Source organism: Erinaceus europaeus, chromosome X, assembly GCF_950295315.1.
Source record: "Erinaceus europaeus chromosome X, mEriEur2.1, whole genome shotgun sequence".
NCBI classification, from domain to species: Eukaryota; Metazoa; Chordata; class Mammalia; order Eulipotyphla; family Erinaceidae; genus Erinaceus; species Erinaceus europaeus.
In genome coordinates, this window is record NC_080185.1 from 89095660 (window position 1) to 89120388 (window position 24729).

Genomic DNA, 24729 nt, shown 5'->3' on the forward strand with positions numbered 1-24729 from the left:
AGAGATGTCTATCTTTCTCTCCCCCTCTCTATTTTCCTCTACTCTCTTGATTTCTCTCTGTCCTATCCAACAACAGCCAACAGTAATACTAACAATAACAACAACAAGGACAACAAAATGGAAAAAATGGCCTCCAGGAGCAGTGGATCATAGTGCAGGCACTGAGCCCCAGTGATAGCCCTGGAGGCAAAAAAAAAGAATTTATGTGATGCTATCACAACAGTACTTGACACAAAACAGACACAATTTTTAAATAATGTTAACTATTCTTGGCTGAGTGGTGGCACCTGGATTTGAGCCCCTACTCCCCACCTGCAGCGGGGATATTTCACAGAGGTGAAGCAGGTCTGCAGGTGTCTTTCAGAAACTTCTTCAAGGAAGTTCATCTACGCCGATGACATCTGCTGTGCAACTCAGGCATCCAAGTTCCACATCCTCGAGGAAACACTCACGAAAGACATGTCTCTGATATCTGATTACTGTAAAAAAAATGGCGACTAATCCCTAGCACTGCAAAAACGGTATCATCTGTTTTCCATCTACACCATGCCTCGGCCTCGCGTGAGCTTAATGTGCAGCTTGGCGATACGAGAATCCGGCATGAAGCCCAGCCAGTCTATCTTGGCGTTACTCTCGATCGCACCCTGTCATTTCACGATCATCTCATAAAAACTGCAGCAAAGGTGGGCGCGAGGAATCACATCATTGCAAGACTGGCCAGATCCTCATGGGGCGCGAGCGCTTCCACACTCCGATCATCATCCCTGGCATTATGCTATTCCACTGCAGAATACTGTGCCCCAGGATGGTTCCGCAGCCCCCATGTCCACTTGGTCGATTCCAAATTATATTCCTCCATGAGGATAATTTCTGGAACCATCCATTCCACCCCGGTTCCATGGCTGCCAGTTCTTAGCAACATCGCCCCGCCAGATATTCGTCGGGATGCGGCATCATCTAAGTTCATTTCCCACGTCTACGCTCGACCGGACCTGCCAATATACGCGGATATCTTCGCCCACCCTGTCCAACGCTTGACGTCTCGTCACCCAATCTGGTCCCCTACGCCTACACTGAACTTCTCTGTTCCAGTCTCTTGGAAACAGAGTTGGCAGTCAGCTGAGGTAAAGAACAAACACCTCATCACAGACCCCTGCAAGCGTCAACCCGGCTTTGACCTAGCACGTTATGATTGGGCCCTCCTCAATCGCTATCGAACAGGCCATGGCCGGTGCGCCGCTATGTTCCATCGCTGGGGAGCCAGAGACGACCCGAACTGCCCCTGCGGCTACAGACAGACTATGACCCACATGGTCAACGACTGCCACCTCTCCAGATTCAAAGGAGGTCTCGAAACTTTACATCAGGCTCAACCTGACGCTGTTGACTGGCTATGGAAGAAGGGCAAATGCTAGAAGAAGAAGAAGGTGTCTTTTTCTCTCTCCTTTCCCTCTCAATTCCTGTCACATCAGATAAAGAAATGGAAAAAAGACGACCTCCAGGAGCAGTGAATTTGTAGTGTTGGCACCAAGCCCCAGTGATGACCCTGGAGGCAAAAAAAAAAGTTAGCTATTCTCTATAGTTAGGATATAATTTTTTTTCCTGTTACAGTATCACTAGGATTGCATGCCTGCATGACTCCACTGATCCTGGCAGAGTCTCTTTCTTCTTTTTTAAAAAATATTTTATTTATTTATTTATTTTCTCTTTTGTTGTCCTTGTTGTTTTTCATTGTTGTTGTAGTTATTATTGTTGTTGATGTTGTCGTTGTTAGATAGTACAGAGAGAAATGGAGAGAGGAGGGGAAGACAGAGAGGGGGAGAGAAAGATAAGACACCTGCAGACCTGCAGGTGGGGAGCCGGGGGCTCGAACCGGGATCCTCATGCCGACCTCGTGCTTTGTGCCACCTGCGCTTAGCCCGCTTAGCTACAGTCTGACTCCCGAGTCTCTTCTTATTATTTTGTAGATAGAGGGTGAGAGATGGAGATGGGGACAGAAACCCCACAGCATGGCTCCATGCTCAGGAAGCTTCGCCTTTGCATGATGCTTCCATGTGGTGGCCAGGGCTTGAACCCAGGTCCTTGAGCATGTTAAAATATGCACTTTACAGGGTGTATTATCATTACATTGGAACCCTTTCCTTTTTCTTGTATACAATTCCCACAGGTTGACATCTTTCCTTTCTTACTTAAGTATCTTTTTTTAATTTTACTTGTTTATTTTCCCTTTTGTTGCCCTTGTCTTTTTTATTGTTGTTATTATTGTTGTGTTATTGATGTCATCATTGTTAGACAGGACAGAGAGAAATGGAGAGGGGTAGGGAAGACAGAGAGGGGGAGAGAAAGATAGACACCTGCAGACCTGCTTCACCACCTGTGGAGCGACTCCCCTGCAGGTGGGGAGCCGGGGGCTCGAACCAGGATCCTTAGGCCGCTGTGCTACCTCCTGACTCCCTTAACTAAGTATCTTGGCGACCTCCTACATTACCACATTATTGACAGCTGCATAGTGCTCCACTGAGTGCCTGTCTCTGAGCTGATTTAAACAGGCAACCAGTAATGAACATCTAGAGAGAGTACACTGGGTTTTTTTTAGGTATGTAAAATATAAACATTTTTTATTATACAGATGTGAGGTAAAAGTCGTGCAGAAAGAATACTATGATTCAAAAGAAAGCTCATGGGGACAGACCAACAAGGTCTGGGAAGCAAGAACAAAGGCCAAGTCCACTTTTTTTTTTTTGCCACCAGGGTTATTGCTGGGGTTTGGTGCCTGCACTATGAATCCACTGCTCCTGGAGGCCATTTTTTTCTCCTTTTGCTGCCCTTGTTGTTGTAACCTTGTTGCGGTTCTTATTGTTGATGTCATTTGTTGTTGGATAGGACACAGAGAAATGGAGAGAGGAGGGTAAGACAGAGAGGGGGAGAGAAAGATAGACACCTGTAGACCTGCTTCACCACTTGTGAAGTTACCCCCCTGCAGGTGGGGAGCCGGGGGCTCGAACCAGGATCCTTAGGCCAGTCCTTGCACTTTAAGCCATGAGCGCTTAACCCGCTGTGCTACTGCCCGAGCCCCCCCCCCAGTCCACTCTTCATTATAAAGAGAATATAAAATGTCATCCTACGCATGAATCTACCCATAGTTCCCAGAAGTATTAGTGCAGCCAGTCTATGGATTTGCTGCTTTCCTGGATTTTGTCAATTTCCCCTCTACAGAGGCTACAGCGATTTAACCTCTGGAAATTTATGAGAAAATCTGTTCTGACCAACCAACTAACATTGATTGTTGTCTGGTTTTTGTTTGTTTATTTTTTGTTGTTGTTCTTGTTCTTGTTCTTGTTTGCTTTTTAACAGAGCGTTACTCAGCTCTGACTTATGGTGGTGCTGGGGTTTGAACCTGGTGGAAACTTGGAGCCTTAGTCATGAAAGTCTTTTTGCAGAACAACTAAACTATCTTCCCCTAACACTCTTTAGCTCTGACTTGTGGTAGTAAGGGGGCTTGAACCTGGGATTTGGGAACTTCAGGCATGAGAGCCTTTTCTGCATAACCATTATGCTATCTCCCCCACCTGTCAATGTCTTCTATATTCACGAACCTCAAAGAGAAACAGCGTCTCAGTGGTTTTCATAGGTATTTCTTAGTTCCATTGAAGTTGAGCATCTTAAATTCCAACTATATTTATCCATTTGGATTTTGAAGCTGTTAATCTCCAATGACCTTGGTGGGTCTCCTTTTACAAGTATAAAGGAGGGGCTTTCCAATTAAGAGAAGGCTGAGGGGGCTGGGCCGTAGCGCAGTGGGTTAAGTGCACATGGCGCAAAGCACAAGGACTCAGCGCAAGGACTGGCACAAAGACCTGCATAAAGATCTCGGTTGGAGCCCCCAGCTCCCCACCTGTGTGTGGGGGGGTTCGCTTCACAAGTGGTGAAGCATGTCTGCAGGTGTCTCTCTCCTCCTCTGTGTCTTCCTCTCATCTCTCGATTTCTCTCTGTTCTCTCCAACAACAATAACAGCTATAACAACAATAACAGTAACAACCACTAACAAGGGCAACAACCAAGGCAACAAAATGAGAAAAATAGCCTCCAGCAGCAGTGGATTAGTAGTGCAGGCACCAAGGCTCAGTGATAACCCTGGATGCAAAAAAAAAAAAAAAAAAAGACTGAGAAAATTGAATTGAAGCAAAGTGTAGAGTGGAAGTAGGCAAGAACTGACAAAGAGGAAGACAGAAATGGGGGCTGGGTGGTGGTGGGAGAGGAGAGGCAGTTTGAAGATGTGCTTAACTGATTAGTCAACAATTTTCTCTGATTTCTCTCTTAACTCTTTTTCAGCCACCAGGTTCTAGATGCTACCATAATGCCAACCAGACTTCCCTGGGCAGATGGCCCCACCATGTGTCCTGGGGCCCTACCTCCCCACAACCCCGCCCCACTAAGGAAAGAGAGAGACAGGCTGGGAGTATGGATCGACCTGTCAACGCCCATGTTCAGTGGGGGAGGCAATTACAGAAGCCAGACCTTCCATCTTCTGCATCCCACAATGACCTTGGGTCCATACTCCCAGAGGGATAAAGAATAGGAAAGATATCAGGGAGGGAATGGGATACAAAGTTCTGGTAGCGGGAATTATGTGGCATTGTACCTCTCTTATCCTCTAGTCTTGTCAGTGTTTCCTTTTATAAATAAATTTAAAACAAAAAGATGTGCTTAACATGCAAGCGGAAAGAAAGCCCAATGATCATGAATTGTGGGGCTGAGAAGGGACCATAATTGGTCTGCAAAGATTTTCATGCCTGAGGCTCTGAGGTCCCAGGTTCAATCCCCAGCACCACCATAAAACAGAACTGAGCAGTGTTCTGTTTCGTCTTGTTTTGTTAATCGTGACTTGTGTTTAAATTGCTGCAGTTTTGGGAATTTTCAACTACTAGCTGGGAGACTTTGCCCCCGTCATTTAACCTCTCTGGAGTCTCACCTGAAACAAAAGAGGGGGGTAGGAGTCCGCACGACATGGCTGTAAGAATCAAATGGATTAACACATTCACTAAAGTCAAAAAAAGGTCTGGACTCCCCACTCCTCAAAGGTCGAGCAGCTTTCCTATAGAACGATGCCTGCAGAGCGCTCTTAAGTACTCAAGTCACCAGACTGCAATGATGGCTGGGGAAAAAAAAAAAAAAAAACTTTGGGGGCCGCTGTGCGCAGGCGCACGAGGCGGGCAAGGAGGGGGTGCGAGGGGCGGGGCTTCGGGTGCCGGGGCTGTTCCGACGATTGCGCGCCACTCCCGCCGCGCCCAGCGCCAGCCCTTGCTCGCAGGCGCCACCCGCCCCCCGCATTGCTGATGCTGCTGCTGGCAGACATGGACGTGGTGAATCAGGTAAGCATTCCAGCACCGCGGACAGAGCCCGCTGAGGCCCGGAGGCCCCGCCTGGGTTGCAACAACAGCTGGTCCACCCCAAGAGGCGGTGATCAGTCAGGGTCCTTGCAGGGGACACCCGATCCCCGACCCTGGGGCTGGGGGGGGGGGTCTGCGGCAGGCGAAGGAGAATTGGGGGGGTGCTGGAGAAAAGGATGCGCCTTTTGCCGCAGCGAGGGCCAAGCTCAATGCCGCAGCAGCGCGAGCCACTAAGAGTCCCCTGGGTTCTTAAGGGTGACTGCAAAAGGGTAAAAGAGGAGTCTTGGGGTTGGGATGCAGGCAAAGGGGGGAAGGAAGCAGACAGTGGAAGGAAGACTGGGGTGGGCTGCGGCTGAGCTAGGAAATAGAGCGACAGAAGGCGTGGGGGCGGGGGGGGAGCAGGCGAGAGGGAGGTGGCACCTGCCCCTCTCAAACAAAGATGGTAATGGTGGACCCCCCACCTTTCTCCCTTGCTCAGATCAAGGTGTGTGTGTGCGGGGGGGGGAGGGAGCGACCCGGTTTTGTCTCTTCAAACCTCCTAGTCACCCCTCCACCAACACAGATCCAGTAAAGTCATGGCCCCCAGCCTCCCCCCACCCAGACCAGACCAGCTGGACTCTCTCTGCCATCTTCTCCACCTTCTCCTTCACCACCTCGGATGCTCACTCCTACTCCCACCAGCACCAAGCTCTCCCCGCAATCACCACCACCCCCCCGCAAGACCCCACCACCTCCACCACCATCTGACTCACCTTCACTGCTGCGGACCCCTCCCCCACCTCCTTCCCCTATGACTCACGTTCCCCGCCCAAGACCCCCTTTCTCCCGCCCCCACCTCCTCAATGAACCCCAGCTCTTGCCCCATTCTCTTGCGATGGGAACCACCTTTACTATTTCAGACTTCCTCATCCTGCCTCCCGTGCCCACTGTCATCTGGCCCCATGCCAAGCCTCCCCACCTCCCAGGGGATGGGGGGATCTTCTCTCAGAGACACCCCCCCCCCCCCGTGATCACACCTTCCCTGACACTTTCTGCTTCTCACCCCCTCTCCGCACCTCCCTCCCTCCCTCCCGGAGGTCACACGCCCCATCCTGGTTGTCCCTGTAGCCTTTCCCCCTCTTCACCCCTCATAGCCAAGGAGCCCATCTCCACCCCACCTTTTTTTCCCCTCTGCAGTTGGTGGCTGGGGGTCAGTTCCGTGTGGTCAAGGAGCCCCTGGGCTTTGTGAAGGTGCTGCAATGGGTGAGTTGCAGTCTGGGGTTTGGGGGGTGGGGGGCTGGTGGAGAGAAGGGAAGGGAGTGGGGTGCAGAGCAGCAATGGTGGAGGAAGAGGATCTAGGACTGGAGGGGTGAGGGAGGCCAAGGAAGGTAGAGGAAGCTGGGGTCCGGGATGAAGCTCCCCCCACCACTGGGACCAGAGAATGGATGGGCTGTGAGGTAACATCATATCAGACTGAGGGGGGCCCTGTCATGAAGTGGAAGGCTGAAACCCTGCCTCCTCTCCTATGGGGAGAGGGTCTGGGAGAGGTGGAGCTGGCAGCTGGGTGCTGGGTTCTGATGGGAGAGACGCAGTCCCAGCCAGAGAAACCCAGAGAAAGGGAAATGAGAACCTGGCAGTGGGGGGAGAGAGATGGAAATAGCAAGGAAAAAATAAAAAAAGAAGAAGTAAAGATGAGAAAGAAGACACACAGGAAGAAATAAAGGAAAGGGAGCCAGACAGACACAGAGACAGAGAGAACAGAGATGCAAAGAGACATAAGGACAGGAAGAGAGGCAGGGAAAATGGTGTGTGGGGGTTGGGGGGAGAATGGGAGACATTCAGAAAAAAGAGGAACTATGATATAGAGAAAAGAAGGCATAAAGGAGACAGAAGACAGTATCCAGAGATGGGGGGGAGACAGAGAAAAATCAAAGAATCAGAAAGACATTCACAGAGAGAAATAGAAGAGAGAGAACCATAGATACTAAAGCATGAGAGGCAGAGAGACATCGGAGGGAAAATGACACAGAGATACAGAGAGATCTGGAGGGAAGCTGAGGGACAGGTAAAAGACAGATGGAGGGGGGGAGTCAGGCCTTTGAGATGGAGAGGCAGAGAGACGCTAGGAGGATGATGAGACAACCACAGCCCTGGGCGTAAGCAGCTTGTCCTTGGACCTGATGAGCCCTGATTAGGGGGAGGGGGCGGGGGGACTGGTCCATCTGCCACCCGGAGGAGGAGGGCACCTCCCGCCCCCACGTGCCCAGCCTGGCGGTGACCACCCCCATCCCCATCCTGGCTGCCCAAGGTGTTCGCCATCTTCGCCTTTGCCACCTGCGGCAGCTACAACGGAGAGCTTCGGCTCAGCGTGGAGTGTGCCAACAAGACTGAGAGTGACCTCAGCATCGAGGTGGAGTTTGAGTACCCCTTCAGGTGTGTCTCCACCCCCCGGCCCTTCCCAGAACGGAGAGAGGGTGGGTGGGGGAGGAGGAGGGATAGGACCACAAAGACTCCCTCGTCTGTGACACACACACACACACACACACACACACACACATCGCCCCATCCGCCCAGCCTTAGCTGGACACTGTAGATGCACCAAGCACCTAGCAGCCCAAAGCGGTGCTAGGCTGCTAGGACTACAAGCTAGCGGAGGGGAGGGGCAGAGACAGTGGAGAAGCAAGAGCCAAAAGCAACAATATATAGAAGCAGCAGTTGCTTCCTTAACCCCAGCAGGGCTATTATTTAATTGCCATCCATCTCTCATCCTTTCATTCGGTCATTCCATTGACATTAACTAAGCACCTGTTTAGGGTGTGGGCGTCATAACAGGAAAGGAAACAGACCAGCACCCCCCCCTTCATGGAGCCAACGTGGTGCCAAGTGAAGAATCAGGAATCTCACTGCAGATGGGGAGAAATTCAACAAGGGTTGGGTGACAGAGAATGAGGAGAGGATTGTGAGTTAGCACGCAGGGGAGGGTGAAAGCCGGTTCTACAATTCTACTGATTGAGCACATCTGTGCCCTGCACTGTGCCCCAGGTACAAGAGTAGGCACAAGCAGACAATGTCATTGCCCTCAAGGAGACCCTTACCCACCTCCCCTTGCCTCCTTCCCCACCGTCAGAGGTGGGAAGACAGACCCAGGAGACCCACAGGCACATTTTCTTTTTTTTTTTTCTTTTTTTCCCTCTTGTTGCCCTTCTTTTTCATTGTTGTTGTATTATTATTGTTTTTATTGATGTTGTCATTGTTGGATAGGACCGAAAGAAATGGAGAGAGGAAGGGAAGACAGAAAGGGGGAGAGAAAGACAGAAATCTGCAGACCTGCTTCACCACCTGTGAAGCGACTCCCCTGCAGGTGGGGAGCTGGGGGCTCGAACCAGGGTCCTTCTACCGGTCCTTGCGCTTTGCGCCCCCTGCGCTTAACCCACTGCGTTACCACACGACTCCCAGGCAGGTTTTTTAATAGCCACGCTGGAGTCTTCTCTGCTACTTGGACAAATCAAAGTCTCACAGGACATAGGACTGGATAGACAGCATAATGCTTCTACAAAAAAAACTTTCATGCCAAAGGCTTCAAGATGCCAAGTTCAACCCTCAGCACCACCATAAGTCAGAGATAAGCAGTGCTCTAAGAGAGAGAGAGAAACAGAGAGAGAGAAAGGACCCACATTTGGGGATGATCAATTTGATATTTAGCTGACCAAGAGGAGGTGCAATGGATTTGACTCTGAGTTCAATCCCTGACATCAAATATGTCAGAGTTCTGCTCTGGTTCTCTCTCATTATAAAATAAATAGGACTGGAAAGACAGCATAATGGTTCTGTTAAAAAGAGAGAGAGTGAGAGAGACTTTCATGCCTGAGGCACCAAAGGTCTCAAATTCAATCTCCAGCGCCACAAATAACAGTTGAGCAGTGCTCTGGAAATAAATAAATAAATAAATAAATAAATAAATAAATAAATAAATAAGTCTAAGGAGATAGCATAATGGTTCTGTAAAAATAATCACATGCCTGAGGCTCTGAGGTCCCAGGTTCAATCCCCAGCATCATCATAAGCCACAACTGATCAGTGCTCTAGTAAAAATAAATAAATAAATAAATAAATAAATAAATGCTATAGATAAATTGAATAAAAGGATTTTGGAGAGTGGTCAGGCATGGATGTGGAAATTGGGGAGATAGTGCAGGGGTAGAATACTTGAATAGTTAGGGTAAGGGTAGGCTTGGGAGCTCACTTGGGCCAAGAGAGAGTGGATGAAGAAAGTCCAGCATGGTCTTTTGCCAAAGAGTTGGGAGAAAAGAAAGGGAAGGAGGCAGGGAGGAGGAAGCAAGGGTCAGCAATTCACAGACATCCCAGAAAAGCATTTGGGGAAGGCGCTGAGTCTGTAGCATGGGTACTGGTGAGAGCAGCCTCCTTTAGGACTCACAAGCCCACAGAAGTCTCCTCTGAGGGCCAGCAAGATCACTCACCAGGGAGGGCACCTGCTTTGCATGCATGTAACTCAGGTTCAAGCCCCGGCTCCTGAAGCTCTGGGGAAGGCTTCCGTGCTGTGGTGTCTTTCTCCTTCCCCCCACCCCCTCTCCTCTTTTTTATTTATTATTTTTTCACCACTCCCATCCCCCACCATCTGAAAAAAAAATCAGAAGGGACCAGGCGGTGGAGCACCTGGTTAAGCGTTCACATTAAAGTGTACAAGGACCCAGGTTCAAGCTCCTGATCCCCACCTACAGTGGGAAAGTTTCATGAGTGGTGAAGCAGGGCTGCAGGTGTATCTCTGTCTATCGCCCTCTCTATCTCTCCCTCCCCTCTCAGTTTCTCTCTGTGTCTATCCAATAATAAATAAATAATTTTTTTTTTAAATCAGTGCAAATGATCCAGGAGGAGCCACAGTAGATAATGCATTGGATTCTCAACCATGAGGTCTCGAGTACAATCCCGGCAGTACATGTACCAGTGATGGCTGGTTATTTCTCTCTCTCTCTCCTCCTATCTTTCTCATGAATAAAGAAATTCTTTAAAAACAAAAATCAGTGCAGGAGTCGGGCGGTAGCACAGTGGGTTAAGCACACGTGGCGCGAAGCACAAGGACCAGCGGAAGGATCCTGGTTCGAGCCCCCGGCTCCCCACCTGCAGGGGAGTCGCTTCATAAGTGGTGAAGCAGGTCTGCAGGTGTCTATCTTTCTCTCCCCGTCTCTGTCTTCCCTTCCTCTCTCCATTTCTCTCTGTCCTATCCAACTCCTGCGGCATTAATAGCAACAACAATAAGACAACAAGGTCAACAAAAGGGAATAAATAAATATGGAAAAAAAAACAGTGCAAGGGCCAGAAAGACAGCATAATGAGTCTGCAAAAAGACTCTCATGCCTGAGGCTCCCAGGTTCAATCCCTAGCACCATCATAAACCCCCCTCCCCAGAACTGAGCAGTGCTCTGTGGAGGGGGGGGTGAATCTGGAGCAGTGAGATCTGCCCTTTAGTCTCAAGTCTCCCAGGAAAAAGTCTTTGTCCCATGCCCCCCCACCCCCCCACCCAACTCTTCCCACTGTTCCCATACCCCGCAGGACCTTCATTCCCTTGGGCTATCCTCACTTCCACCACAACACACGAGAAGGTCCAGAACTCCACTCCTAGCTACATCATCTGGCTGTGTTTGTACACTTGGGCATGTTACTTAACCTCCCTGAATTTCTTTTTTTTCTCTTTCTTTTTCTTTTATATTTTGTTTATTTATTGGATAGAAACAGAGAGAAATCAAGAGGGGAGTGGGGAAATAATAGAGGGGAGAGACCCAGAGGCATCTACAGCACAGCTTCACTGCTTGCAAAGCTTTACCCCTGCAGGTGGGGACCAGGGGCTTGAACCTAGGTCCTGGCATATTGTAACATGTGCATTCAACCGGCTGTGCCACTGCCCATCCCCCCTTTGTTATTTTTTGAGATTTATGTATGTATTTCTCTATGAGACAGAGATACTGGGTGGGGGAGGGGTCAAACTTGGGACCTCATGCGTGAGGGTCTAAAGTTGTTGGTTTTTTTTTCTAATGACTTCTTTTAAATCTTTTTAAAAATATTTATTTATTCCCTTTTGTTGCCCTTGTTTTATTGTTGTAGTTATTGTTGTTGCAGTTATTATTGTTGTTATTGATGTTTTTGGATAAGACAGAGAGAAATGGAAAGGGGAGGGGAAGACAGAGAGGGGGAGAAAAAGACACCTGCAGACCTGCTTCACCTCTTGTGAAGGAACTCCCCTGCAGGTGGGGAGCCGGGGGCTCAACCCGACATCCTTAGGCCAGTCCTTGCGCTTTGCTCCACCTGCGCTTAACCCACTGCACTACCGCCTGACTCCCGAGGGTCTAAAGTTTTATCCATGCCACCATCTCCCAGGCCAATTTTTTTTTTGTCACCAGGGTTATCTCTGGGGTTTAATACATACAGGATGAGTCCACCACTCTTGTCAGCCATTTATTTTTGTTCCTTTCTTTCTTCTTTATTTTATTTGATAGAACAGAGAGAAATTGAGAGGGAAGGGAGAAAAAGAGAGAGACAGATAGACTGACTGACCTGCAGACCTTCTTCACCACTCTCCTCCTGAAGGAAGGGACTAGGGGCTTGAGCCAAGGTCCTTGATCAGGATAATATGTGTGCTCAACTGGGTATGCCACTGCCCAGTCCCTTCTTCCTTAAAAAAAAAATGGGGGAGTTGGGCGGTAGCGCAGCGGGTTAAAGCACAAGGACCGGTGTAAGGATCCCGGTTCCAACCCCCAGCTCCCCCACCTGAAGGGGGTTGCTTCGCAAGCGGTGAAGCAGGTCTGCAGGTGTCTATCTTTCTCTCCTCCTCTCTGTCTTCACCTCCTCTCTCTATTTATCTCTGTCCTATCAACAACAGAAGCAGCTATGACAACAATAACAATAACAACTACAACAAGCGCAACAATAAGGGCAACAAAGTGGGAGAAAATGGCCTCAAGGAGCAGTGGATTCATAGTGCAGGCATGGAGCCCCAGCAATAACCCTGGAGGCAAACATACACACACATATATACATAGACATGGGAGAGAGCATCATTCTGGCACATGTGATATCAGGGATCAAATTCAGGACCTCACGTTTGAAAAGCCAATACTTTATCCCAGATTAAGCCCTTTTATTAAAAATATTTATTTATTTATATGAGAGAGATCCAGAGAGAAAGGGGGGACGCATGGACACTAGAGCATCGCTGTGGTTCATATGATGCCTGGGATCAAACTCAGAGCCTCATGCTTGAGAACATGTAAAAATGGGTATTTGAATGCATTGCTCTGGAGCATCAGGAGGTGTTAAAAAATGAAGTGAGTGTGTCAAGGGCATGGTAGGTATCAGTAAGTGTAATTCCCTTCCCTCAGGACCTTCACTACAAAGGGTCGTTGGCACCACTTTTTTTTTGCTTCCAGGGGCTCAGTGCCACTACTTCTGGAAGCCACCCCCCTTTTTTAATAAGATAGAGAGAAATTGAGAGGGGAAGGGAAGAGGTAAGATAGAGAAGGTGAGAGAAAGATAGACACTTGCAGACCTGCTCCATCACTTGTAAAGCGACCTCCCTGCAGGTGGGGAGCTGGGGGCTCAAACCAAGATCTTTACTCGGGTCCTCGTGTTTTATAATATGTGCGCTTAACTTGATGTGCTACTGCCCAACTTCCCTGGCACCATTTTCTCAGTCTTTGAATCCTACCTCCAATCTGAGTTCAGAACCTAGAACCATTGTTTTCTCAGTCTGACCTTTTCCCTGTACACCACAGGAAAGGCCTTAGGTTCAGCTGCCTTCCAGTGACTTTTTCAGGGTGGGGGGAGAGAGATACACAGTATTATGGCTTCTTCTGGTGACTTAGCACTGCCATGCAGTTCTGGGTCTCAAACCTGGGCTGTGCACACAGCAAGTCACATACACTATCTGCTTAGCTAGCCCTCTTGTCCTCTCTTCCTATCTGTCTGTCTGTCTGTCTCCTCCTCTATTCTGGTCTCCGATCTCTCCCCTGCTACATATATACTTTGTGTTTCCTCTCAGGGATCAGAAGTGAGGTAAGGAGAAGAGTCAGTCAGGTACAAAGGGAAAAAACAGGGTTCAAATCCCAACTGTGCCACTCACCTGAGAGCTGTATGGCTTTAAGCAAGTCAGGGTCCTTCACTGAGCCTCTATTTCCACCTTATATTTTCATCGGCTTATTTATTTATTTATCTTTACCAGGGCACTTCTTAGTTCTGATTTATGGTGGCACAGGGGATTGAACCTGGGACTTCTGAGTCTCAGACATGAAAGGTTTTTTGCATCACCATTATGTTATCTCCCCAGACAACATTTCATTTACTTATTTCTTTTTAATGTTTTATTTATTTATTACTAAGAGAGATAGGGGAGAGAGGGAGAGAGAGAGAGAGAGAGAGAGAGAGAGAGATCCCCAGAGTATCACTCTGGTATATAGCCTGCTGGGGATTGGCCTCATGCTTGAGAGTCTAGTGTCTTGTACACTGAGTGATTTCCCTTAATACTTGTACATTTCATTTCATGAACACTTAGTGAATGTCCACTAGGTAGCAGCACTGTCCAGGCTCTAGAGAGGCAGAAGTGAAACAAATGGAGGCAAGATAGCGTGCTCTATTGCAATGACAGTAAAAAGTAAGGGGATTTGGCTCAGCTGGTATGGCAGTGGACTTACCTGCTTGAGGTTCTGGGTTCAATCCCCAGCATCTCATGTACCAGAGTAATAATCTGGTTTTTCTCTATCTCATATGTAGTAAATAAAATAAAATTTTAATGAAATAAAAAGTAAAATAAATGGTATAGCAGAGGGGTCTCATTTCTACAGAGAAAACTGGAGCAGGGAAAGGAAATAAAGGGACATGGAGATAGCACAGTGGTTGTGCAAAAGAATTTCATGCCTGAAGCTTCAAAGTCTTTGATTCAAGCACCACCATAAGCCAGAGCTGAGCAGATCTCTAGTAAAAAAAAAAAGGGGGGGGGGGGAGTCAGGCAGTAGCGCAGCGGGTTAAGCGCACGTGGTGCAAAGCGCAAGGACCAGCATAAGGAGCCCAGTTCGAGACCCCGGCTCCCCAACTACAAGGGAGTCGCCTCACAGGCGGTGAAGCAGGTCTGCAGGTGTCTATCTTTCTCTCCCCCTCTGTCTTCCCCTCCTCTCTCCATTTCTCTCTGTCCTATCCAACGACAACGACAACAATAATAACTACAACAACAAGGGCAACAAAAGGGAATAAATAAATTAATTAATTTAAAAAGAAAAAGAAAGAGTGAAAAAGGGAATAAAGGACTAGTGGGTACTGGGAGAGAAGAGTTTGAGTTAATTTTCTTTTTTAAATGTTTATTTATTGGGGTGGGGGAGCTAGCTTAAAGGTTATGCAAACAGACTCTCATGCCTGAAGCTCCAAGGTCCCAGGTTCAGTCCCTCACAACACCATAAACCAGAGCTGAGCAGTGCTCTGGTGCTTCTCTCTGTGTCTTTCTCTCTCTATTTCTATCATTTTTTTTAAATTATTTATTAATCAGAGCACTAGTGAAATAGTTCACTTGGATAGCACACTGTTTTGCCATGTACATGATGCAGGTTCAATCATAGTCCCCACCACATTGAAGGAAGTTTTTTTGCTGCTCTGTTTTTCTGCCTCTATCTAAAACAACCAAGGTTTATATAGTGGCATATCTAGTTGAGTGTACACATTACCATTTACAAGGAACTTGGCTCAAGCCCCCAGTCCTTGCCTGCAGAAGGGAAGTTTCTTGATCTGTGAAACAGTACTGCAGGCCTCTCCCTCCCTCCCTCAATCCCTCCCTCCCTCTTTCTCTCTCTCCCTCTCCCCCCTCACCCTCTTTCCCTCTTTCTCTCTTCCCTCTTAATTTTTTGTCTCTATCCAAAATAAATATATAAATAGATATTATAAAAATAAAGTCGGGGGGGCGGGTGGAAGCGCAGTGGGTTAAGCGCACATGGCGCAAAGTGCAAGGACTGGCGTAAAGATCCTGGTTCGAGCCTCCGGCTCTCCAATTGCAGGGGAGTCGCTTCATAAGCAGTGAAGCAGGTCTACAGGTGTCTGTCTTTCTCTCCCCCTCTCTGTCTTCCCCTGCTCTCTCGATTTCTCTGTTTCCTATCCAACAATGACAGCAATAACAACAATAATAATAACAACAATGATGAACAAGGGCAACAAAAGGGAAAATATAGCCTCCAGGAGCAGTGGATTCTGAGCCCCAGCAATAACCCTAGAGGCAAAAAAAAATAATTAAAAAGTCCGGCTCTCTGGCCAGGACAACATCAAGCTCACTTTCTCCTGGGACCACTATGTGACCATAAATCTTGTGAATCCTCTTCTCTCTTTCTCTCTCTCATTTCCTAACATGTTTTGTTTTCAATAAATGTTCAATTTACCTGAAAAAAAAATTAAAAAGACATTTAACTTAATTTTTTAAATGTTTTTCAAAGCATTTATTTATTTCCTTTTGTTGCTCTTGTTTTTACTGTTGTAGTTATTATTGTTATTGATGTCGTTGTTGGACAGGACAGAGAGAAGTGAAGAGAGGAGGGGAAGATAGAGAGGGGGAGAGAAAGATAGACACCTGCAGACCTGCCTCACAGCTTGTGAAACGACTCCCCTGCAGGTGGGGAACCGGGGGCTCGAACCAGGATCCTTCCGCCGATCTTTGCGCTTTGCGCCATGTGCGTTTAACCCGCTTCACTACCGCTCAACTCCCTTAACTTAAAATTTTTAAGTAAAACAAGAAATGTATTAGTGAAAGAACCAGAGCAGCACTCTCGCACATGCAATACCAGGGACTGAACTCGAGACCTTATGTTTAAGAATTCAATGCTTAATCCACTGTGCCACCCCTCAGGGCCACTGGTTTAAACTCAAGAGTGAGGTCAGTAAAACCCTCTTTTTTTTTTTTCTTTTTTTTCTCCTCCAGGGTTATTGCTGGGCTCGGTGCCTGCACCATGAATCCACCGCTCCTGGAGGCCATTTTTTCCCCCTTTTGTTGCCCTTGTTGTAGCTTCGCTGTGGCTATTATTATTGCCCTTGTTGACGCAATTCATTGTTGGATAGGACAGAGAGAAATGGAGAGAGGAGGGGAAGACAGAGAAGGAGAGAGAAAGACAGACACCTGCAGACCTGCTCCACCGCCTGTGAAGCGACTCCCCTGCAGGTGGGGAGCCGGGGGCTCGAGCCGGGATCCTTACGCCGGTCCCTGCGCTTTGCGCCACTTGCGCTTAACCCTCTGCGCCACCGCCCAGCCCCCCAGTAAAACCCTCTTGAAGAAGGTGTCAGCTGAGCAAAGCTTGATGGTGAAGGGATAGAGATAGCCACCTAGCTAGGAGAACATTCCAGTACAAAGCTACCAGGTTGACCAACAGTACCTGGTATATTCCAGAACTAATTCCTGTGCCTGTGTTGGACGCGGGGATGTATAGTGCCCACTTCACTGGGGGATGTAACCATAAGGATGGCACACAGTAGGTGCTCTGTGAATGGCCGCTTCCGCCTCTTCCTGGGACCACATTAGACTCTTGGGATCCATGACCAGGCAGAGGGGAGAAGGGAGAGGCAGGAGGGGGTCCTCAGGGTCCCAGCCACACCTGCCCACCTTGCTCTGCAGGCTGCACCAAGTGTACTTCGATGCTCCCAACTGCCGAGGGGGGACCTCCAAGGTCTTTCTGGTAGGAGACTACTCTTCATCGGCTGAATTCTTTGTCACTGTGGCTGTGTTTGCCTTCCTCTACTCCATGGGGGCACTGGCCACCTACATCTTCCTGCAGAACAAGTACCGAGAGAACAACAAAGGCCCCATAATGGTAAGACCCCCTTCCCTCACTCCCTGCACCCTCAAAAGTTCAGGGGCCATGGAGCCCTCCCTCCTCCCAGGGATGCAAAAATGTCCACAGGTGATACCGAATTCCAGAGAGGCCCCCACATAAGTGACAACTCAACAAGCCACCTGTCACCTCTGCTCAACCTTGGCATGACAGGGACCTAGGCTCAACCCATAACCAGCAACCTGCCACCCCTCACACAACCTCACAGTTTAAGTCAAAGGAAGGGACACACATGGGGGGGGTTCACTGTGACAAACCTGCTGGTGGGGATGCCACACAGATGCCCCAGCTTACAAAGACAGGCTCACACACCCCATGCCAGGCTGACACAGAGCCTTCCCTCCCCCACCACCCCTTAAGGCAGAAGTGCAGAAGGCATATCCCTTTCCACAGCACCACAAGAGCTCTCCCACAGAATCCCCCACACCCACAACTGGCAGTCACACACCTACAATGTCTCGGATGCGCGCGCACACACATACGCCCAAACAAGGAGCCCAGGTAAAGTTGTTGGGTTGAAAAGGTGGCAGAGGGAACCCCTTCTAGGGAACCCCTCCAAGAAAGCCTGTGATCTGAAGAGACTTTCCCAGCCTAGCAAGAAGCAGCCCACTCACCAGGCCATCTTCCCGTCCCCTGCTTGCCCTAGGACTTCCTGGCCACCGCAGTATTCGCCTTCATGTGGCTGGTTAGCTCATCGGCATGGGCCAAGGGACTGTCAGATGTGAAGATGGCCACGGACCCTGAGAACATCATCAAGGAGATGACTGTCTGCCGGCAGACAGGGAATACATGCAAGGAGCTCCGGGACCCTGTGACCTCTGGCCTCAACACCTCTGTGGTAAGTTCTGGAAGCTGACTGGGCTGGGAGGGCCGACTGGGGAGAAAGGGCTGGGGAAACATACAGTCTGAAATGGGTAGTGACAGAAGGAAAGAAAGAGAAATTTCTGAGGAGATCCAAGAGAGCACCTAGAGGAGGCATGCTAAGGACGAACCCTAGAGGATAAGGTAGTGGTTGCAAACACTGTGATAGCACAGACTTGTCCCCAAGAGGGAAACACATGCGAGAGTGTCTGTCCAATTAAGTTTGGGAGACCTGGAACCCAGGCTCAGCTTAGTTATACTGCCTCTCTGGCAACTCAGCACTCTCATGAGACCTCTATTTCCTTATGTGTAAAACTATTTCACTTGAAATATTGCCCTTTTGGACACCCTCTACTGACCCAAGTCAAACCTGTCCCCTTAAATCCCAGCTCTGCCTTATTGCAAGTGCTGTGACCCCCAAACTCATTAAGCAGTGGCTCAATGCCAGAGCTTGATTGTGTAAATTGAAAACTAAGATGGGGGAGACAGCAGAATGGTTTTGCAAAAAGACTCTCATGCCTGAGCCTCTGAGGTTCCAGATTCAATCCCCAGCACCACCATAAGCCAGAACAGAGCAGTGATTAAATAAATAAAGGAAAGCAGCCAACAATAGGGCCTGAACCAAAAAGTGAGTGTTTAACCGAATGAATGACATATAAAGTGCTTAGGTGGGAGTCAGGCAGTAGCTTAGCGGGTAAGTGCACATGGCGCAAAGCGTTAAGAACCAGCGTAAGGAATTCAGTTCAAGCCCCCGGCTTCCCACCCACAGGGGAGTCGCTTCACAGGCGGTGAAGCAGGTCTGCAGGTGTCTATCTTTCTTTCCCCCTGTCTTCCCCTCCTCCCTCCATTTCTCTCTGTCCTAACAACGACATCAACAACAACAACAATAACTACTACAACGATGAAAAACAACAAGGGCAACAAAAAGGGAAAAATAAATAAATATTTTTAAAAAGTGCTTAGGAAAGGAACAAGTACTTGGTAACTCTTATAAAAATGCTACAAATATGAAAATTCCAAATAATTTTATTATTCACTGGCTTTGAGACTTTGGGCAACTTAACCAGTGGGTTGATTTTTATTTATTTATTTTTTTAACCAGAGCACTGCTCAGCTCAGGCATATGGTAGTTAAGGGGATTGAACTTGTGACCTCAGAGCCTCAAATATGAGAATCTTTTTGCAGAACCATTATGCTATCTCTCCTACCCTAACCAGTGGATCTCACTTTACTCAGCTGTCAAGCTATCACCCCGAGGCCCAAAATGTAATTATATTGTATGTAATTATTTTATTATTATTATTATTATTTTTACCAGAGCACTGCTCAGCTCTGGCTTATGGTGGTGTGGGGGATTGAACCTGGGACTTTGGAGCCTCAAGCATGAGAGTCTCTTAGCATAACCATAATGCTATCTACCCCCACCTGTAATTTTTTTTTTAATTATTTATTTATTTATTATTGGATATAGAGAGACAGAAATTGAGAGGGGATGGGGGGACAGATATAAGGAAAGAGACCCACAGACCATGCAGCCCTGCTTCATCACTCCTAAAACTTTCCCCCTTGTTAAATGGGAAACTGGGGAGTGTTATGGATGTACAAACTATTGTATTTACTGTTGAATGTAAAACATTAATTCCCCAATAAAGAAATAATTAAAAAAAAACTTTCCCCCTGCAGGTGGGGACCAGGAACTTGAACCTGCATCCTTGTGCACTGTAACATGTGTGCTCAACCAGGTGTGCCAACACCTGGCCCCCCATTGTATGTAATTCTATAGATTTTATATATTTAATGCGGCAGTATGTGCTTACAAAATTCATGTTTGCCTAGGCATATATCTGTTTCTATGCATCTATCAGTGGTAATCTACATATTTAATTAAAATGCAACCTTACCACCTCACTGTAAATATATCAGATTTAGATTCAAAGACCGGTGCACCCCACGGAGTCCACACATTACAATAGAGTTCACAAGGACCTGGGTTCAAGCCCCCGGTCCCCACCTGCAGGGGGGAAGCTTCATAGTGGTGAAACAGGTCTGCAGTTATCTCTCTTTCCTTCTCTATCTCCCACTACCCTCTCAATTTCTCTCTGTCTTCATTCAATTATAAATAATTATAAAAAACGTATGTGATATGAGCAAATATATAAGCACATAGATATAATGCAGATCTATTTCAACCTCGTTGAGAATATAGATTCTCGCTCGCCCCGTCCATTCTGCCTGGCTCCCACCCCCACCCCAAGGTGACTTTTCTATGCTTGGAAGTTCATGAACCCAGACTCAAAGGGTCGCGCTTTCAGAAACCCCCACCCTCCGTGGCTCCATGCCTGTCCTCTGGGGTCTCCGAGCCAATGGATGCTGGGCGACAAGCATGTTTTGTCTTTCTGCAGGTGTTCGGCTTCCTGAACCTGGTGCTCTGGGTGGGCAACCTGTGGTTCGTATTCAAGGAGACGGGCTGGGCCGCCCCATTCATGCGCGCCCCTCCCGGTGCCCCCGAGAAGCAGCCGGCGCCAGGGGATACCTACGGCGAGGCGGGCTACGGGCAGGGCCCCGGCGGGTATGGACCCCAGGACTCCTACGGGCCCCAGGGCGGCTACCAGCCCGACTACGGGCAGCCTGCAGGCGGTGGCGGTACTGGCTACGGGCCCCAGGGCGACTATGGGCAGCAAGGCTACGGCCCTCAGGGTGCGCCCACCTCTTTCTCCAATCAGATGTAGTCTGGTGAGTGACGGGCAGGCGGGGTGGCCAATGAGGGTACATGGTCAAGAAGACAGGCGGGTCAACAAACCAGTAAGTGTCGGAAATCAATTATGCGCAGGCCAACTGGAGGCGGGGTGACAGCCTGAGAGCGCAAAACTATTCAATGATTGATGGTCATGAATGTGGAGCTTGAAGATGGGCAGGGTAGAGAGCCAATAGGAGAGAGGTAGAAGTGTAGCCCTGCGGAAAGGGAGGGGAGAAACGGGCAGAACAACCAATGAGAGGAAGGAATCGCATTCGTTTTATGGCGAATCCGCAGAGCCCCATAACCGAGAAAGGAAGAGGAAGTGATCATTTAGCCATTAAGTTCTGCTGAGACCTGTAGCTGGTGGGGTAAACCGGTTTGGGGTGTGAAGGTCAGACAAACTCTCCAGTCGGGGAGTTCTGCTACCGGGATGAGGAGGATCGAGTGAGATTTCTAAAAAGGAAGGCTTGCTTGCTTTCTTGCAGGGATTTAAAAGAGAATTGAGATTTCCTTCACCAAGAAGAGCAAGGATGGGAAGGAGAGCGTGGTGGTGGTGGTGGTGGTGGTGGTGGTGGTGGTGGTGGTGGTGGTGGTGTGGTGCTTGAGACAGGGAAAGACAACACATGGTTGGAGGTAGTTTCTGTCACTTGACCAAAAAGGGCAGAAAGAGACGAGTTGATTCGGCATCTTGAATCTAATTTACCACCAGCACCACCATCCCCCCCCAAAATAATTGACTCATCAATCGTAGGCTCTTCTTCCCTTCAAAATAAAACCATCTCACTTCTCTTCTTCACGGGTTTCCGGCCGTACTCCCATCCTGTGCCACTACCTGAATTGGGAGGGATCTTGTTAAATCCTAAATAAGGTGGAAGCTCTCTTAAACTCAGAGGTCTGCCCTCAGCTCCCATCAGACTCAAAGCTAAAACCTTCCCTCCTAAGCCCTGCACAATCTGGCTACATCTCTTGCTTCTCTGACCTCTGACCTCTCATCTCCTATTCCTTCCCTGACCCCCTCATTCATATCCAGTCACAAATGTCACCTCTATTTACCAGGTGGAGGCCAACTCCTGGGCTTCTGTATTATTGTTGTTGTTGTTGTTATTATTTTGCCCTGAAGATACACACACCTGGCCAAAATAACAAGTCCCCTTATTTACATCTCTCATAGTACCCTATGCTTTTCTTGGTCATAGTCTGTAGTTATTTTATCTGTTTATTGACTCTTTTAAGGATTTATTCATGCTGCACATACAGCGCTTAGAGCACTACTCATGTTTTTTTAAAACATTTATTCCCTTTCATTGCCCTTGTTTTATTGTTGTGGTAATTATTATTGATGCCATTGTTGTTGGATAGGACAGAGAGAAATGGAGAGAGGAGGGGAAGACATAGAGAGGGGGAGAGAAAGATAGACACCTGCAGACCTGCTTCACCACTTGTGAAGTGACTCCCCTGCAGTTGGGGAGCCAGGGGATCGAACCAGGATCCTTACGCCAGTGCCTGCGCTTAACCTACTGCACTAATGCCCGACTCCCACTATTCATGTTTTTAAAGACACTATTTATTAACGAGAGAGGAGGAACCAGAGCATCACTCTGGCACCTGCTACTCCAGGGATAGAACTTGGGACTTCCTGATTGTTGAGCTGGTGTTCTAACCACCTGACAGTCCTGCTGAATAACCCAAACTCATGTTCATTGTTTGAAGTCTGTCTTCTCTGCTACAAGATGTACTCTACAAAAACAGAGGTGTTTGCTTGGTCAATGTAGCTTAGCTCCCATAGCTGATACTACCTGTTTTTCCTTTATTTTTAAAATATTTATTTTCCCTTTTGTTGCCCTTCTTGTGTTTTGTTGTTGTTGTTGTTATTGTTATTGATGTCATTGTTGTTGGGTAGGACAGAGCGAAATTGAGAGAGATGGGGAAGACAGAGAGGGGGAGAGAAAGGTAGACATCTGCAAACCTGCTTCACAGCGTGTGAAGCAATTCCCCTGCAGGCGAGGAGCCAGGGCCTTGAACCGGGATCCTTCAGCCGGTCCTTGCACTTTGCACCACGTGCGTTTAACCCGCTGCACTACCGTCCGACTCCCTTTCCTTTATTTATTTGCAGGGTTATTTATGCATTATGAGAGAGTGAGAGCCAGAGCATCACTCTGGCATTTGTGATTCTGCAGCTCAATCTCGCGCACACAGGTTCATCAACATATCCACTGCACCACTTCCCAGGCTGCAAAACAGATAAAACCTTCTATATTTTATCTGTCTGATGACTGTCTTTCACTATAGGCAACATGACCTATTCATGCTGGGTACACACCATTCACAGCGATACTCAGGTTTCTATGGCAGTGGACTTTGGTTTTCGGTTAGGGAAGGGGGGAGCATAATGTCTTTGCAAATTAACCTCATTGGGGCAAGGAAGGTCTTCCTTTTATCTAAGGTGTATCTGGGATGCACCAGACTCTGGGACTTTGAGGAAAGGGAAAAGAAAGACAAGGCAGCTCAAGTAGCGCCAAGGACAGAGACCACTCTCCATGCCGTATCTTCTGTCTCCACAGGTTGGTGCAACCCGGGAGGACTCCATTGGTGGGCGAAAGCTCCAGAGAAGACCTGCCCTCCCTTCCCACCCCTGTGCCCCTGGTCTCCACCCCTCAAGTCAGGAGACCCTTAACTGTCTTTGCTGTTATATATATATATATATATATTATATTATATTATATTATATATAAATATCTATTTATCTGTCTGAGCCCTGTCCCTACTCCTCTCTCCTCATGCAGTAGGGGCTGATCTTGAATAGACCCCTCTTACCCCTGCCCGTTCCTCCTGCATCCCCCACCCCTATGTTCCCTGGCCCTGTGCCCTGAAGCTGAGAGATCGCAAGGATGGGCAGGGAGGGGGGGGATAGGCCTCAGCTATGTGGGGAGGGTGGGTGTGATTCCAGGCTCTGTCCCTCTCCCAACTCTGGCTTTCATTCCTCTAGCAATACCTGCACTAGGTCCACTAGAGAGAGGCCACTAGAGAGAGCTGAGGAGAAAGGCAGTTTGGGGGATCTTGAGACCCCAAGGTGGTCTTAGAGTGGAGGAGGTAACTAAGCAGGGATAGAGGACTTAGTGGATCTGGGTTCTAAAGAGAAGTGCTGGAGAACATTCTGGAGTGGGGTCTGGAAAGCTGAAGGTGTGACTCTAGAAGGAACAGAGCTTTGAGTGAGGAATCAGTGGACCCCTCCCCCAGATCAGTCAGGGTTTAGAGTAAGAGGTGACCCTATAAAAGGGGTGTGACTTAGAGCTGAGGCATGGGGTTCACAGCAGGGTGAAAGGAGAGAGTGGGTCTGGGATTGGGACTGGAATCTAAGGAATGTAATTTAGAACTCCTAGGGGACTTGCGTTTGAGTCTGAAGCAGACAGAGCTTCCTCAAGGCCAACTGAATGGATGTAAGAAGGAGATGGACTTAACTAATGTCACGGTCAGGTGTTTGGGTGAGGCACGCATTAGTGTTCGGTAGACACGGTCCTTTCAGAAAGGAACAATGAATGGATAGGCTTGGCATGATGAGCTTTTTGCAGGGAGGAGGGTGAAAAGTATCTTTGGCCAAGGTTGGAACAGACTTGGAAGAGAGGTACTGGGATCCAGAGAGCATCACCTCCTGCCCAACTCTCTCTCTCTCTCTCTCTCTCTCTCACACACACAATCCCTTTCCCACCTCACAGATAAAGACAGCCAGGTAAATAGACGACAGAACTAGTGGCCCAGTGTGGCTGACCCACCCTTCCCTACCCCTGCTTCCTCCATCCCCCATTCCTCCATGGTGAGGGGGTGTGGTAGGAGGCTTGGTCTGGAGCTCCCCCCAGCCCCGCACCTTTTGCTGTGTCTGTGCCCGTTGGTAGTGCCTGTGATC

At 48.4% G+C, this 24729-nt stretch overlaps 1 protein-coding gene across 1 annotated transcript; it reads left to right on the plus strand.

The window, feature by feature from the left end:
- The first annotated feature begins 5246 nt into the window (after window positions 1-5246).
- Window positions 5247-24500, plus strand: SYP (synaptophysin). The gene is made up of 7 exons (XM_007529423.3): window positions 5247-5372; window positions 6567-6632; window positions 7678-7802; window positions 17014-17209; window positions 17877-18068; window positions 20494-20824; window positions 23390-24500. Exons 1-6 carry the CDS (start codon window positions 5337-5339, stop codon window positions 20818-20820), a joined length of 942 nt encoding a protein of 313 aa, XP_007529485.1. The 5' UTR covers window positions 5247-5336; the 3' UTR covers window positions 20821-20824; window positions 23390-24500.
- The last annotated feature ends 229 nt before the right edge of the window (window positions 24501-24729 follow it).

What these genes read in the sequence shown, in the direction of transcription:
- SYP (XM_007529423.3), top strand. Translation starts at nt 5,337, where the DNA reads ATGCTGCTGCTGGCAGACATGGACGTGGTGAATCAG. An exon ending in ACATGGACGTGGTGAATCAG is followed by an intron (nt 5,373 to 6,566) that starts GTAAGCATTCCA and finishes TCCCCTCTGCAG; the next exon opens with TTGGTGGCTGGGGGTCAGTT. An exon ending in CTGGCCTCAACACCTCTGTG is followed by an intron (nt 18,069 to 20,493) that starts GTAAGTTCTGGA and finishes GTCTTTCTGCAG; the next exon opens with GTGTTCGGCTTCCTGAACCT.